Source organism: Peromyscus maniculatus, chromosome 22 (genome assembly GCF_049852395.1).
Source record: "Peromyscus maniculatus bairdii isolate BWxNUB_F1_BW_parent chromosome 22, HU_Pman_BW_mat_3.1, whole genome shotgun sequence".
NCBI classification, from domain to species: domain Eukaryota; kingdom Metazoa; phylum Chordata; class Mammalia; order Rodentia; family Cricetidae; genus Peromyscus; species Peromyscus maniculatus.
The window spans coordinates 48,903,660-48,920,226 of record NC_134873.1 but is presented as its reverse complement, the minus strand read 5'-3'; the positions used below and the strand labels follow the sequence as shown (position 1 = coordinate 48,920,226).

The 16,567-nt window shown below is 46.9% G+C and overlaps 1 protein-coding gene across 2 annotated transcripts in view; it reads left to right on the top strand.

Annotated features, from left to right (window-relative positions):
* The window catches only part of Dhx57 (DExH-box helicase 57), a 51,984-nt gene that overhangs the window by 31,243 nt on the left and 4,174 nt on the right, over nucleotides 1–16,567 (top strand). For both annotated transcript variants that reach the window (XM_006988358.3, XM_016006813.3), the window contains exons 14-22: nucleotides 3,776–3,872; nucleotides 4,554–4,727; nucleotides 5,423–5,623; nucleotides 7,893–8,169; nucleotides 9,679–9,774; nucleotides 9,860–9,943; nucleotides 11,158–11,292; nucleotides 12,190–12,264; nucleotides 13,156–13,290. In XM_006988358.3, the coding sequence (XP_006988420.1) occupies nucleotides 3,776–3,872; nucleotides 4,554–4,727; nucleotides 5,423–5,623; nucleotides 7,893–8,169; nucleotides 9,679–9,774; nucleotides 9,860–9,943; nucleotides 11,158–11,292; nucleotides 12,190–12,264; nucleotides 13,156–13,290 (1,274 nt within the window). The remainder of the gene's footprint in view (nucleotides 1–3,775; nucleotides 3,873–4,553; nucleotides 4,728–5,422; nucleotides 5,624–7,892; nucleotides 8,170–9,678; nucleotides 9,775–9,859; nucleotides 9,944–11,157; nucleotides 11,293–12,189; nucleotides 12,265–13,155; nucleotides 13,291–16,567) is intronic.

Here is a 16,567-nt window from a genome sequence, read left to right as displayed (position 1 = left end):
AAGCCAGGGCTACACAGAGAAAGTCCGTCTCCAAAAAACAAAAACAAAAAATAGAGGGTGACAGATAGCACAGTAGTTAACAGCACTTGTTGCTCATTTCCCAGGATCTGAGTTCAATTCCCAGCACCCATGTCGGGCAGCTCATAACCTGTAACTCCAGCTCCAAGGAAATCCAATGCCTCTGACCTCCAAGGGCACCTATACTGACATGTACACATCTACACACAAATACATAATTTATATGTATATGTGAATAAAAAGTAAATCTTTTAAAATATATAAATAAAAGTAAGGTTGTGTATGTAGCGGAGCTGGTAGAGTGCTTGCCTAGCATGCAGAAAGGCTCTAGTATCTCATAAACCAGAAAGGTGGTTCATGAAATCCCATCACTTGGGAGGTAGAAACAGGAATACTTTTCCTTTACTTAGTGTCCTATTTTGTTGGTGTTTTTTCTCATGGGGGTACCTACCACCCAGCTCCCAAATAAATCACACACAGAGGCTTATTCTTTTTTTTTTTTTTTTTTTTTTTCCGGTTTTTTGAGACAGGGTTTCTCTGTGTAGTTTTTGGTGCCTGTCCTGGATCTTGCTTTGTAGACCAGGTTGGCCTCAAACTCACAAACATCCGCCTGGCTCTGCCTCCTGAGTGCTGGGATTAAAGGCATGTGTCACCGCCACCCAATGGCTTATTCTTAATTATAAATGCCCAGCCTTAGCTTGGCTTGTTTCTAGCCAGCTTTTCTTAACTTTAAATTACCCCTTCTACCATTTGCCTCTGGGTTTTTTCCTTTCCTTTCCTTTTCTTTCTTTCTTTTTTTTTTTTTTTTTTTTTTTTAAGATTTTTATTTATTATGTATACAGCATGTATGACTGCATGCCAGAAGAGGGCACCAGATCTCATTAGGTGGTTGTGAGCCACCATGTGGTTGCTGGGAATTGAACTCAGCACCTCTGGAAGAGCAGCCAGTGAGTGATCTTAACCTGTGAGCCATCTCTCCAGCCCAGGTTTTTCCCTTTTCTTACTTCTGTAATCTTACTTTCACTCTTACTCCGTGGTTGGCTGTGTAGCTGGGTGGCTGCCCCTGAAGTCCTCCTCCTTCCTCTCTCATTCCTTCTTCCTTCTCTGGCTACTTCTTTGTACCTCTTCTCCCAATTCTCCTTCTCTTAACTCTCTCTGCCTGCCAGCCCCACCCATTCTTTCTCCTGCCTCGCTATTGGCCATTCAGCTCTTTATTAGACCATCAGGGGTTTTAGACAGGCACAGTAACACGGCTTCACAGAGTTAAACAAATGCAACATAAATTAACACACCCTAAAATACTGTTCTACAACAGTCCTCATCATGCTAGCCGTCTTCACTTCCGTCTCTTGTCCTCGGTATAGTCCAGATGGTCTCTTGACTGAATCCTTCATGTTGTTTGGGTTTCTGCATACATGTCCCCATCGTAGGCAATCCTATCTGTGACCTTGTCCTCGCTCTCACTCTGTCCTAACATCCAAAGTGACTCGTATTTGACCCTGTCTAAAAGTATATTGCTTACTGATCCGTCTCCTTCAGTAGATGTAGACTTAAGAGCAGGGATTTTGCCAGGCCTGGTGGCACACACCTTTAGTTCCAGCACGAGGAAGGCAGAGGCAGGAAGATCTTTCAGTCTGAGGCCAGCCGGGTCTACAGAGTAAGTTCCAGGACAGCCAGAGCTCCACAGCCAGGCTAAATCCTGTCTTGAGAGTGTCGAGGGGACAAGGGTTTCTTGTTCACCCTGTATTTCTCCTGGAAAGTGCTTGGAACATTTAAATATAGAAAAAGAATTTAAGACGGGGTCTCACTATGTAGCCCTCATTGGCCTGGAACTAATTATGTAGACCAGGCTGGCCTTGAACTCACCGAGAGCTACCTATCTCTGCCTTCCAAATGCTGGGATTAAAGGTGTGTACCACCATGCCTAGCTAAAACAAATTTTTGTTGAAGGATTGGGTGCTGATTGAGTGGAGTAATAAAATTCAGTAAAGATCAATAGAAGACTTTATATGCATGTTACAGCTACTTAAGAGAAGCCATGATGAGTGCGCTCAGTTTAGACTTGATCATCGTGTGATGCTGTCTGAGGAGATTTGAAAGCCACGTAAATTATTAAGTTCCTTATTTCTTGTCTCTCGGCAAGTGGTCAGGTGTTGCTAATGCATTACTAATGGACTGGTGGTCTGGTTTCATTCCAAAGGAAAAGATTTACTGCGAACAAACATGCCAGCCAAGAAGAAATTTTAGAAAATTACCAAAATTCACCAGGCGTGGTGACACACGCTTTTAATCCCAGCCCTTGGGAGGCAGAGCTCTGTGAGTCCAAGACCAGCCTAGTCTACAGAGCAACAAAGCAGTTCCAAAACATAGTGAGAGCCTGTCTCAAAAAATAACAACAAAGAATCAGTGATGTATCTGTGAATATCAGAGTTCTCCCTGACAGGTGGCCAAGCCATGGGGGAAGACTAGATCATAATGAAGTAGGTAAACATATAGACAAGTTTCCTGTCTCTACATAGAGTATTTCACCACTCTAAATCTTGTGTCCTTTTAGTATAGAGAAGCATGGGATGTGTAATGGAAAAAGCATGGATCTGGGGCCAGAGACCGAACCTTTGTAATGAGGCACTCAGCTTATCAACTCCGGCCTAGCCAAAGGACTGAGTAGTGTTTCGTACTGATGCCCTTCTTACTTAAGGGTGGCTGTGAAGGCCACATGAGGTAATGTGTGTGACAAAACATCCCTGCAGGACCTCTGTTTGGCCCTCCTCTGTTTTTGTGATGATTTAGATCCTTCCTTGTTCATGGGGACAGCAAGCATGGCTGTAGGTGATGCGTTCTGGAGGCTCTGTTTCACATCCACGCTGTACAGCTGACCTAGGCATCCTGCTTCCATATGTGAGATGGAGGGAGGCTTTAGTGAGGAGGTTACCAGCTGCTTCCATGCGTGAAGCCCAAGAGAAAGCCAGGCATGGAGGGTCATGCCTGGACCCAGCACTTGGGAGACTGAGACTGGAGAATCAACATGGGTTCGAGACCAGCCTGAACTACAGAGTGGGTTCCAAGACCACTTGAACTACCAAGTGGGACTCTGTCTCAAAAAAAAATGACAAAATAAAGTAACTATTGAGGAGTGGGTGCTGTTGGGACAGAAATACACTGTCATCTGTTATTGCTTATTTTCCTTAATGGGCAAGTTTAAAGGCCATCAATGGTTAATAAGACATGGCTTATTAATATACTGTCTCTTTCAAATGTGTCTGAATTTAGATAACCAGATCAGAGTTTCTTTTATCATATCCAGTAAAATATCTGGATTTCATTAACAAAAGGATCTTCATACCGTAGAAATAGAATGTTGGCGGCAGGGTACCAAGGAAGTGCGTTGAAGAGCTTATGAGGATACATGCAAGGTGTTGGTTTAGTCCTCAGATAGTACACACACACACACACACACACACACACACACACACACACACACACACACACATATTTGCACGAACACAGGGCTTGGCTAGTGCGTCTTCTAACCTAAGGCATGCTTTTCTATACCTCAGTTTTCCAATGGAAAAGAGTACTACTCCGTCCTTATTAAATCAGAGTTTATACAGAAATGTGATTTCATATTGGTTTAAATACTGAGGCGTTACAAAGAAAAACTGATAGTGGAAATTGTCCAGGTTATTGGTTTAAAACCAGTCTGTGACCTGTGCTGTTTCCCATCCGCTTACCGGAGTCTCTGCTGTTTCCTAACCAGGTGCTGTACTTGTGTTCCTGCCGGGGCTGGCAGAAATCAAGATGCTCTATGAGCAGCTGCAGTCCAACTGTCTTTTCAACAACAGACGCAGTCATCGGTAAGCTGCTGGATGTCTAGCCAGTCTCCCACCGCGGCCATCCACAAACACAAGCGCACAGGGGTCCCTAGGGTCCTCGCCTCTCAAACGTGTGTTGGTTTGTGCCAGCTGGAAATGGGCAGACTCGGCGCTCCAGGAAATGTCACGCCGTTCCATCCAGGACAGACATTTCTCTTCACTTATCATAGTGACTCAGCAAATTTGCCTGTAATTTCAGTTGCTAGATTCCTGAAGAGGAGGGGAAGGTGGAGAAAGCCAGCATTGATAGGAACAAAGAAATGCTGTCATCTTGAGGGAAAGTAATTCTTCACAACCCCAGGGTGTGCCTCCACATACAAGGGCAAAGCCAGCTAACAAACGCTCCCTAGAAATTTAGCAATGAATAGCCTGACTTGGGTCAGCCTTGCTCCTTCTCCCTCTGGACTTAGGCTGGTTACTTATACCAATCATTTATTCCTCTTGGTGGTTTACTGCTGAAATAACCCCCAGCTTTTCCCAAGTTGGCACCAGATTTTTATAAGACGGGAAGGAGCCTCCCAGTGAGAAGAGCCGAGCCTTGAGGTCTGCAGAGAAGTTGCTGACACCTGAAGTCACTTCATTAATCTCAGTAGAAGTTCGCCCACTCCGGTTCAATTTAAATGCTTCGTACCAGCCCCTTACTGTGGTTTTCCTTCTTCGTAGATGCGTTATCCATCCACTGCACTCATCCTTGTCCAGTGAAGAGCAGCAGGCAGTGTTTGTAAAACCCCCAGTGGGCGTTACCAAGATTATCATCTCCACCAACATTGCTGAGTCGTCCATAACCATCGATGATGTCGTTTATGTCATCGACTCTGGGAAGATGAAGGAAAAGAGGTACTCTCTTCTGGGGACGTAACAGAGGCACCACAAACACCTCATTGAGGATAGCAGAGCCGTTAAGGGTTAATGCTAAGGTACTCTTTAAAGGAGTACCGTATGTCTTCAGTGGCCAGCAGCATGAATGTTCAAGGCCAACAAGGATGCAAAATTTAAAGCTTTACCTCAGAAGTAATAGATTCATTTTCCCATGTGATTTTTTTTTTAATGTGCTCAGATGAGAAGGAAATGATTAAAGAAACGTGTGTGGTGGTATGTGATAGCTCTGAAATCAGCACTCGTTACACCACAGACCTAGAATACACAGAGCACTGTGTACCTCTGTAGCAGGTAGATGGTTGTCTTCAGTAATAAGGAGGACTATTGGTCCACACCCAGTAGTCTTGACAGCATTCTCCAAAGTAACACAGTAAAGTACTTGTAGAAACTATATTCCATCCCCAGAACCACACTTAGGAAGGGGAGCGGGGAGAAAAAGAGAGGGAAAGGAAAGGAAAGGAAAAGAGAAAAGGCTAGATGTGGTGGCAGCTCTGGGGAAGGAAACAGACAGATCCCTGGAACTCACTGGCCGCCCGGGCCACCCTACTTGGTGAGAGAGAAAACAGTGCCTGGAGAATTACAGCCAGGGTTCCTCTCCCGCTACATCCACACACACAAAATAACTCAATCGTATATTCCCTTTTCCTTGGCAGATATGATGCCAGCAAAGGGATGGAAAGTCTAGAGGACACGTTTGTGTCTCAGGCCAACGCTCTGCAGAGAAAAGGTCGGGCCGGCCGTGTCGCATCTGGAGTCTGCTTCCACTTGTTCACAAGCCACCACTACAGCCACCTGCTTTTAAAGCAGCAGCTACCGGAAATACAGAGAGTGCCACTGGAACAACTGTGCCTAAGGTGACCTCTTGACCTGCATGCTCTGCTCCCAGCCAGTCCAAACGTTTCTCGTGCCATTTCAGTTTCACGTTCTCTCTTTCCTAGTAGAAGACGTTTTGCTAAGAATAGAGTGGATGAGCTCGTTCATTGCAAAGGAAGCATGTCACAAGTGGCCCTTTCCTCTCCTTTTAACTTCCTGCACATAGAGAGTCTCACATTTGCAAAGCATGGCCCCACAATAACGCTCAAAAATACACTTGTGAGTTAGGAAAGTAACTTGACTTGCCAGGGGACACATTAATATCACATCATTCCAGGGGAAAATCTACAGCCTCATTATCAGTTAGAGAAAAGTAAACAAAGCCTACAACACCAGTATTAACTAATAACAAATGTCATAAAATAGGATTTGAAGAGATTCAATGTGCACACCTTTAATCCCAGCACTTGGGAGGCAGAGACAAGGGAATCTCTGAATTTGAGGCCAGCCTGGTCTACAGAGCAAGATCCAGGACAGCCAGAGCTACACAAAGAAACCCTATCTGGAAAAAAAAATAAATAAATAAATAAGAAGTTTTGATTCAATGTTCATGAAAAATTGCTTGGTGGTATATAAGAAATGAAAATTCTCTATACTGTTTGTGCTGGGATTGAACCCAGGGTGTTGTGCATGCTAGTCAAGTACTCTGCCACTGAGCTGTAATCCAGCCCTATAGCTCTTCCTCCACATAGGAGGTATACTATAGGATACAGGACCACGGTCCATAGTTAGTCTTAAAGTTAAAAATGGGGGAAGAAGCCAGGTAGACTGGCACACACCTATAATCCCAGCACTTGAGAGAGTCAGGCAGGAGGAGCTGGCTTCGAAGCCAGCCTCATCAGGTGTACAGTGAGGAAAAGCAGTCTGGGGAGTGGGGGGGTATCTGACCTTCTGCACTAAGGTAGTGGTAGTGCAGACGGAACGGGGTGAAGGGACTGGAGAGAGCTTTGGAAGTTGATTGACTGTGAAGGATGAGAGAAGGGAAGTGTAGCTCGTGTAGCAGAAAAGATTCTATTGAAATACTCAGCAGTGAAAAGATGGGGAGATCTATATGCCAGCACAGTTCACCATTCCTCCCCCTACTTGAAATTCCAGTACATTTATCCCTGCATCACTTTAGTGAAATGTCTCATGGGAAAAGGCTGAGTACCAAATATGTACACTAATGAAAAGCATCTGCAGCATCTGAGCTGTAGTATCTAAATTATAAGGCCGAGCACGGTGGTGCACACCTTTAATCCCAGCACTCGGGAGGCAGAGGCAGGAGGATCTCTGTGAGTTCGAGGCCAGCCTGGTCTACGGAGCGAGTTCCAGGACAGCCAGAGCTGCACAGAGAGACCCTGTCTCAAAATAACGGGATGAGTGTGTACAATTTCTGGGTCCGGTGGTAGTTGTAATTTGAGTCTCTTGAGGAGTTCTCCCGCTGGGCCTGTTTACATTCCCATCGTAGTGGGAAAGATTTCCATGGCCTAGCTAACACTTCTTTACCTTTTGAATTCTCTTTCATGATTTGAACCCGCTGTTAAGAAAAAAGGCAGTTTTGAAAGTTTATAAAAAGGATTTTTGAGGGGTTGGAGAGATGGCCCAGGGGTTAAGAGCACTGACTGCTCTTCCAGAGGACCTGGGTTCAGGTCCTAGCACCCATGTGGCAGCTCACACCTGTCTGTAATTCCAAGATCTGACGTCCTCACACAGACATACATGCAGGCAAAACACCAGTGCAAATAAAAATTTAAAAAAAAAAAAACAAACTTTTGAATATGGGTGAGTTTAGAACTTGGGGCGTTTCTGTAGTTCATCACTAAGAAAACTGGGGGACAAGAGTTTTTCAGTATATTTTTAAAGCAGCAATGATGCTGGGTGTGGTGACCCCGCGTGCCGTCCTGGGACTGGCGAGGCTGCCTCTACTTGTCTCTAAACCAAGAAGTTCTGAGTGGCTTAAAAAGCACTTCTCAGGTGTTGGAGAGAGAGATGACCTAGTCATTAAGACCGCTTGCTGCTCTTCCAGAAAACCCTAGTTCAGTTCCCAGCAGCCACTCTAGGGGATCTTACACCTCTGGGCTCTGATGGCACCAGCATTCATGTGCACATACCCACACGAACACACCTACACATAATAAGAAATGATTAAAGCAACCAATCCTTTTTTAAAAATCATTTATCTTCTCACTCAAGAAACAGAAGTTATCCCTCTGCTTCATTCTATCAGATATCAAGTTTACAAATTATGATTTTTCTCTTCTTTTTCAGAATTAAAATTTTAGAAATGTTTAACTCTCATAATCTCCAATCTGTGTTCTCTCGGTTCATTGAACCGCCACATACCGATTCTCTTCGTGCCTCCAAAGTGCGGTTGCGAGACTTGGGAGCCTTGACTTCAGATGAAAAGCTGACCCCGCTGGGCTATCACTTGGCCTCGCTGCCCGTGGACGTGAGGATCGGCAAACTGATGCTGTTTGGGGCCATCTTCCGCTGTCTGGACCCTGCCCTCACCATCGCTGCCAGCTTGGCCTTTAAGTCCCCTTTCGTAAGTGAACGTTTGTCTAAATTGGAGTTTATGTCACAGGTCTGTCTGGAAGGAATCTTTAGGTGTCAGAGGTATGTGAGCCCTCTAAAGATTTGCTTATATGTGTGGTGTGAAATTTTTCCCTAGAAAGTTTATATCCACCCCCCAAAAAAACCCTTGGGAATTAGAGGTATAGCTATTAAAATAATGTATTTTTTGTTTGCTATTGCTTATTATAGAAAAATCAAAGACAGTAAGCCAGCAGGATACTCCTATATAATTTCAAAAGTTAATGAACACATTTATCAACTTTAAAAAGTAACTTTTGAAATCTAATGTGCACATACAGTCCACCCATTTACAAGTATTTCAGTCAACAGCCTTTAAGACTTCAAGTGTAATGCTTGCTGGCATGTGTGAGGCCCTGAGCCCCATCTCCAGCACCAAGACGGGGAGATGTATAACCAACCATCCCACTGTGACTTTTGGGTCTTGTATAACCATCCCACTAGGACCAGGTTTCTTCTCTTTCTTTTCTCCGGAGCTGAGGACCGAACCCAGGGCCTTGCTAGGCAAGTGCTCTACCACTGAGCTAAATCCCCAACCCCTAGGACCAGTTTTCAAGGCCAGCCTGAGCAATATGGTGAGTTCCAAGCCAGTCTAGGCTACGAATAGAATCCCTGTCTCAGAAATCTAAAAGAAAAAATAGGTTGGGTATGAAGCTGTGTATTCTGGAGGCAGAGGCAGGATGACCACCGCAGATTTGAAGCCAGTTTAGTCTACACAGCAAGTTCCAGGCCAGCCAGAGCTTCAGTGAAACTGTCTTAAAAACAAAAAACAGGGGGGCTGGAGAGATGGCTCACAGGTTAAGAGCACTGACTACTCTTCTAGAAGTCCAGAGTTCAATTTCCAACAACCACATGGTGGCTCACAACCATCTGTAATGAGATCTGGTGCCCTCTTCTGGCCTGCAGGCATACATGCAGGCAGAACACTGTATACATAATAAATAAATAAATCTTAAAAGGGGGGGGGGCAGGGGGAGGGAGGCTGGAGAGATGGCTCAGGGGTTAAGAGCACTGGCTGCTCTTCCAGAAGACCCGGGTTCAATTCCCAGCACTCACATGACAGCTCACAGCTGTCTGTAACTCCAATTCTAAGGACTTTGACACCCTCACACAGACACATGTAGGCAAAACTCCAATGCACATAAAATAAAAATAAATCATTACAAAAAGAAAGAAACAGCCAAACAAATAAAAATAAATAAATAAAATGAGTAGGTCTTTGATGACTGTCTTTTGCCATTTGGTACTAAAAGAATTGCTTATCTTGGGCTCATTTTGAACTCACAGAACAAAAAGGCCATTCGCTAGCTTCACTATCCTGCTTGCCTTGAATAAGCCTCTACGTGGAGTAGTACACTTTGTACCGTGCTGATGCTTTCCCAGGTAGTGGGTTTCAGCAGTAGGAAAGTGCCATTTGAAACCTCAGATAAACCTGTCCTGCAAATCCATGTCCCTCATTCAGGTGTCTCCCTGGGATAAAAAAGAAGAGGCCAATCAGAAAAAGCTGGAATTTGCATTTGCGAACAGTGACTACCTGGCCCTTCTCTGTGCATATAAGGTAAGGGAGCCTCAGAGCTTGGGTTTGTGGCCACAGTGGGCACCGACATCAGAGGAAGTTCAGCTTGATTTTCTCCACCATTTAGGGTTGGCAGCTGAGTACAAAAGAAAGCGCGAGAGCCAGTTATAATTACTGCAGACAGAATTTCCTGTCAGGAAGAACTCTGCAGGTGAGCTGCCTCTATGCCCTCCCTCATTCGTGTCCACTGTGGTGGCTCACAGTTCCGCAGAGGGGTGCGTGCGTGCGTGCGTGTGCGTGTGCGTGTGCGTGTGCGTGTGCGTGTGTGTGTGTGTGTACGTACATTGTTCTCAAGAGATTAACCACACTCTCAGTGGGGTCTGTGACCATCCCTAACCTCCTAACTCCTTGGGCAATACCCAAGAACTAATACTGAGTAAGACTCTCTTGGTTCATTTTTTCCTGTGTCCACCAGGACATGCTATTTGTCAGTGGTGAGCGTAGAAGGGATAAAGCAGTGATGGAGTAGATCTCTACAAGCTTTGTTTTATTAAAGATCTGGAGGCTGCAGAAGCAGGGGACCAATGGGACATAAAGTCAGTGTTCTGGGTACTTTGGCTCGCTGCGTCTACTCCACTCCCTCTGTCAGATAAGTTGTGCCAGAGTAGAGACCTCACCTGTTTGGTTCGGACTGGCCCCAGCATGCTAGGCAAACCCCCTGCCCTGTATATTGGTCCCACTTGTAAGGCGATGGATGGGCTCTTCCGGTGTGGCTGAGGCTGACCCCGAACACCTGGACTCCAGCAGCCCTCTTGCCTCTCTCTGCCTTCCAAGTAAAGAGACCGCAAACCTGAAGCCACGGCATTGGTCCTCAGCCTGTAGAGACCAAGACGTTACACTTTGTAGAGTCTAAATCTAAAGCGCTCACTAACGTCCCCGTCCCCGGCATCACCGGGACCCAGTGAGACCCAGAGTAGAAAAGGAGGGGAGGTGTTGCATGAGTCCCACTGAGAGAAACGGTACCCATTCTAGGTAAGGTAAGGAACTGACGGGACCTGGGGAGAAATGCAAACAGAAGGACCCAAAACTAAAGCGGCCAACGGTACCACAAGCAAAATAAATTACCTTTGTTTGGACCATCCCAAGAATGTGCAGATCAGACCTACCACACCCCAGTTAAGATGTGTAAAGTGTAATATGGTGTTCAGGAAATGATCATCGGGGTTTTCCAAGGCTTTGGATTTCCTGGGATGGTCTCACTCTGTCTGCCGGTTTGTAGTAAGTGGAAGCCACCTCTTAGAACTGACAGAAAGATTAACCCTGTCTTGTTAGATGTCTGTCTGCACTCATTGCGCACCCCTGATGTGACGCGTTTTGAACCAGTCACCCTTGACGCGTCTTTGAAAAGTCTGTCCCTCCCCTCAGGAAATGGCCAGCCTCAAACGGCAGTTCACTGAACTGTTGTCCGACATCGGGTTTGTGAAAGAGGGACTCAGGGCAAGGGACATTGAAAAAAGGGCCCAAGGAGGAGATGGTGTCCTGGATGCCACAGGAGAAGAGGTAAAGAATGAGTGCACGTTGTCTTTCTTGTTCCCCTTCAGTTCCACTAGCGTGTGACTGAAATATGGCCGCTCTTCACTTCAGCCCAGTGGGCAGGGGCTAGTGGCACTCTTCTTGGTTTTCCCCTGCCCACAACTGTGTCAGCTAATATGAATGAGATCGGGAGTCTTCCTGTTGGCTGTCAACATTGTTTTGTCTTTAAATTTCACACTTCTCTGGATGATTCTGTAGTTAACGGTGGAGTCTGGTAAGGCTTCCTCAGAGCAGGCCAGCCTTTTCCAACAACGTCTTGGGTGTAATTACAGAAAGAGAACTTCTTCCAGATGAACTTAAGGTCCTTTGTTCTAAAAGCAATTAGTATTTGCAAGAGTCTGACTGTCGCACATACCAGACCCTTCCTCTCCGTGATGCTGTCAACAGTGCCTGCGTTTGTCTGTTTAAACCTGTACGGGAAGATCACTTAGATTGTGCCGGGAGCCTCGGGGCTTGGTGCCGGTTTCACCTTGGCTCTATGGAGGGCCCCTAACCACATCACAGCAAGAACCCAGGCTTCATAACTGCTCTGCATGCATCTAGAATCATCGTGGGCTCTTTAAGATACGTTCTGTATGGCTGTGGTCTGGGAGACTTATTTTCTGCTTAGAAAGAAATTTTATAATTGATAGGAAGATACTTTTTTGTCTTAAGATAGACATCAAATGAAATATGATGGCTAGCCATGGTGGTGCAAATAGATCTCTGTGAGTTCAGGGCCAGCCTGGTCTATATAGTGAGTTTCAGGCCAGCCAGGGCTACATAGTGAGACCCTTGGTCACAAAGCAAAAAGAAAGAACTATGGCGGCAGACACATTACCTGCTCAAACATCTCGTGTGGATAACGCTGTGTTTTTCTCCTAGGCAAACACCAATGCCGAAAACCCCAAGCTGATATCAGCAGTGCTGTGTGCTGCTCTGTATCCAAATGTAGTGCAGGTAACAGAACACTCTTCCTGACCCTTCCTATGTCTTGTTTTATGAGTATAAAAGGATAAATTTAAAATATGCTCATTAGTCATCTTCAAGAGATACGCACAGACCACAGGGTTTCCCAATTCATTCATTCCCAGTTGAGGATGTAAGCGAACCTACCATGCACACACAAAAAGTGCCCAAGTTTAGGACAGTCAAAGAAACCTTGTCTCAGAGAAAGAAAAAAAAAAGCAAGCTATGCAACAGCCCTGGGCCAGAGATGGCTCAGGATCAGTGGGGAAAGGCGCTGCCCTTGGAGTCTGCTGCCCGAGTTAATCCCAGGGGCCTACATGTGGGAGGAGAAAACCAGCTCATGCAAGCTGTTCTCTGACCTCCACATTGGTGTGCGTGCCTACATACACACACACACACACACACACACACACACACACACACACACACACACACACACACACACCAGCACTGGAGAGATGAGACAGGAGGATCACAGTTGGAGGCCAACCAAGGCTACATAGTAAGTTCCAGGCTAACCTGGGCTGTACTGTGAGACCCTGCCTTGAAAAAAAAAAATGAAACAGAAAAAGAAATAAAAACTATTCAGACAAAACTTGTTTGTGCCAAAGGACAAGACCTGCAGTGAAAATAAGCCTATCTGGGGCTGGAGAGATGGCTCAGAGGTTAAGAACACTGACTGCTCTTCCAGAGGTCCTGAGTTCAATTCCCAGCAACCACATGGTGGCTCACAACCATCTGTAATGGGATCTGGCGCCCTCTTCTGTCCTGCAGGGATACATGCAGACAGAACACTGTATACATAATAAATAAATAAATCTTTAAAAAAAAAAGAAAGAAAGAAAATAAGCCTATCTACTTTTATAAATACTTGTTGTACAGGTCAAGACCCCAGAAGGAAAGTTCCAGAAGACCAGTTCTGGAGTGGTTAGACTGCAGCCGAAGTCAGCCGAATTGAAGTTCGTTACGAAGAATGACGGCTATGTGCACATTCACCCTTCCTCGGTGAACTATCAGGTCAGAATGCGGTGTCTAGAATCTTTCCTACGCACACCCTCGGATGAGAAACGCGGGTTCCAAAGCACACGAGCCCTATTCCGTGACTTGTAGTGTCCCCAGCAGCACGTGGATTTAGAGAAGGTTGGAGCTGTATAAATAGACTGACAAATTGTTTTTGGAAAGGCGGTCCATGTTGAGAACCGTCTACTGTATACAAAAAGTGCTCGTTCCTGCTCTCACATGAATTGGTTTAAGAAGTCATGAGCTAATTACATCCTCAGCGTGTTTTTTCAGCCCGTTAGCTCCATCCTTCCTTCAGGTGCTGCTGGGAGACTACAGCTCTCTCCATGGGCTCAGCCCATGCGTGCCGCAGTGGTCTGGGTGTCAGTCTAGCGCACTTGCTTCCCATGTGACATTGCTAACTTCCGTCCTCTTGAAACAGTGCTCCCTTTGCTCCTGAAATACCCCTCCTGTCCCGGTCACCGTCTCCTTTACCAGTCCTGTCCCGGTCACCGTCTCCTTTACCAGTCCCCCCTGTCCTGGTCACTGTCTCCTTTACCAGTCCCCCCTGTCCTGGTCACCGTCTCCTTTACCAGTCCTCCTGTCCTGGTCACCGTCTCCTTTACCAGTCCTCCTGTCCCGGTCACCGTCTCCTTTACCAGTCCCTCCTGTCCCGGTCACCATCCTTTACCAGGTCCTCATCCTTTACCAGGTCCCCTTCCTCTGCTCTGAGGCAGGGGTGTGCCTTCCTCTACTTTTCTCAGAATAGAGTATATCTGCTCCTTGACCCTCCCAGGGCATGCCATCATGATCTCAGCTGTCCCCTGTACACTGACCCTAAGTCTATCCAGAGCTCAGCATTTTCTGAGCTTTGCTTCTAGAAAACAGCAGCTAACGTAAGTCACCGAAGATCAAACCCATCATCTCCCTGTCCACCATTCTCTCTGTGCGTACCTGTCCTGGTAAATGCCACCATCTGAATCAGAACCTGGTGTCGTGAAGACTTCTGCGCTTTCCTTCATACTGATTCAGTTGGTCACCAAGTCCAGGCAGTGCCACATCTGCCTCTTCTCACCCCCACTGCCACTTCCTCAGTGCCAATCCCAAACTCTGCCTCATGCCCAGAGTGCTGTAATAGTCTCTGGAACTCTCTCCAGCCTTCCTCATTACTCTTTGGAATATTTCTATCTTTTCTTAAATATTCATACAATGAGTCTACTGTAGACTCGCACTTGACCCTTCACATCTGGTCCCTGGCCCCTCAAAACCCACTTCTGGGCTGGAGAGATGGCTCAGTGGTTAAAAGCACTAACTGCTCTTCCAGAGGTCCTGAGATCAATTCCCAGCAACCTCATGGTAGCTCACAACCATCTGTAATGAGATCTGGCGCCCTCTTCTTGGCCTGCAGGCAGACATAATAAATAAATCTTTATAAAAAAAACCCCACTTCTGTAAGGATTCTGTATATTCGTAGCTGGGATCTCCTCTGGCGCCTTATTACATCATCAGTGGGCGACTGCGTCCCAGCCTAAAAGCCAGACATGCACCCCCACGCTCTCTCTCTCTCTGCGCCTCTCTCTGCACCCCTCACTTTCTGTCTCCTCTCTGCCAGGCCTGACTTCTTCTGTCTATCCCCCTTCTCTCTAATAAAGCCCGTGCTAACTCTGGTAACCACGGCTCGTGACTCTTCCGCTCGTGACTCTTCCGCTCGTGACTCTTCCGTGGCCGACCAAACCAGCCCCTATATACCCTTTCAACTTCCTCTGCCATCCTGTATGCTGCAGCAGTGCATACAGTGAAACAGTGTTCCTCCCACACCAACTGCCTGGTGTCCTGTAAGAAGACATGCTGCTCCTGTCCCCAGAGTGACAGTCTCATGCCCCAGGAAGCCCCTGCTTACCCTGACAGCTCCACTAAGAATCATTTCCTGGCTGGGGGTGTAGCTCAGTGATAGAGCGCCTGCCTGGTATGGCAAGGCCCTGTGTTCAGCCTTCTGCACTTCTTAAAGTGAACAGACTTTCCTTAGTGTGTCCTTAAAAAGGGATTTGTTTATTTATTACGTCTACAGTATGCCTACCGCCAGAAGAGGGCACCAGATCTCATTACAGATGGTTGTGAGCCACCGCGTGGTTGCTGGGTACCGAACTCAGGACCTTTGGAAAAACAGCCAGTGCTCTTAACCCCTGAGCCATCCCTCCAGCCCCTCCTTAGTGTCTCTTTCCCTCTAAATTCCTCTCCCTCCGCTGTTCCACTGCCATTGAGCATGAATTTGTGCACATTTCTTACGCCATTACTCTGTCCTGGAATTGTAAAGCCCCTGGAGATAGGAATTGATGCCTCTTTACATTTCCAGAGTCTAGCGTGTTGTATGGCTGAAAGTAGATGCCCAACGAAGCTTTCAGGAGAGATGGAGGAAAAGAGGAAAGAACAGAGGAAGAGAGAGCCAGGCATAGTGGCGCACGCCTTAATCCCAGCACTCGGGAGGCAGAGGCAGGTGGATCTCTGTGAGTTCAAGGCCAGCCTGGGCTACAGAGTGAGATCCAGGACAACCAGAGCTGCACAGTGAGACCCTGTCTCAACACAAAACACAACAAAAGGAGGAGGTGGAGTGAGGTCAGCCTCATGCTGCTATTGAGGAAAGTAAACCATGAGAAGGTTCTCCTCGAACTCAGAGGAGCCAGAGGGCCAGGGGGTCACCCGCTCTTCCTGTCTCTGACTTTAGACAGCAGACGCCTGAGCTAGCCTCAGCCTCTTTTCAGTCAGCCCCACGGCAGACCGTCACTCACGCCTCCATGTAGTACCTGCTAGTCCCAGCTCTGTGCTGGGCGCCGTTGGAGGCCATGAAGGACAGTAAGTGAGCAGGGTCCTCCCTCAAGCGGCTTGGTGTAGCTGGGGAGAAGGTGGGAAATGAGCCAGTACTGGTCAGTGGCAAGTGCCCTAGAGAAGAAGGTCAGCAAGGCAGGAAGCAAGACAGAGAGGGGCCCTTTTCTACAGGGCAGTCTGGGAAGAACTCGGAGTCGAAAACAGTCAGGTCGTGAATGAAAAGCGAGCCCTACAGATCTCTAAAGAGAGAACGTTCCAGTCCAGGAAATAAGTGCCCGAGACCCGGAGGTCAGAGTAGGTTTGGGATGCTGCAGGATCTGCAGGAAGGCACCAGATCCTAGAGTTCAGTGGGATGTCTGGTCAAGGTGGCAGGGACACGAGGTGTGCAGGGACAGATGGGCAGGGTGGGTCGTGTCACACCCTGTAGGCCATGGCAGGGAATCTAGATCTGCATCCTTTGGCGAACTAGTGG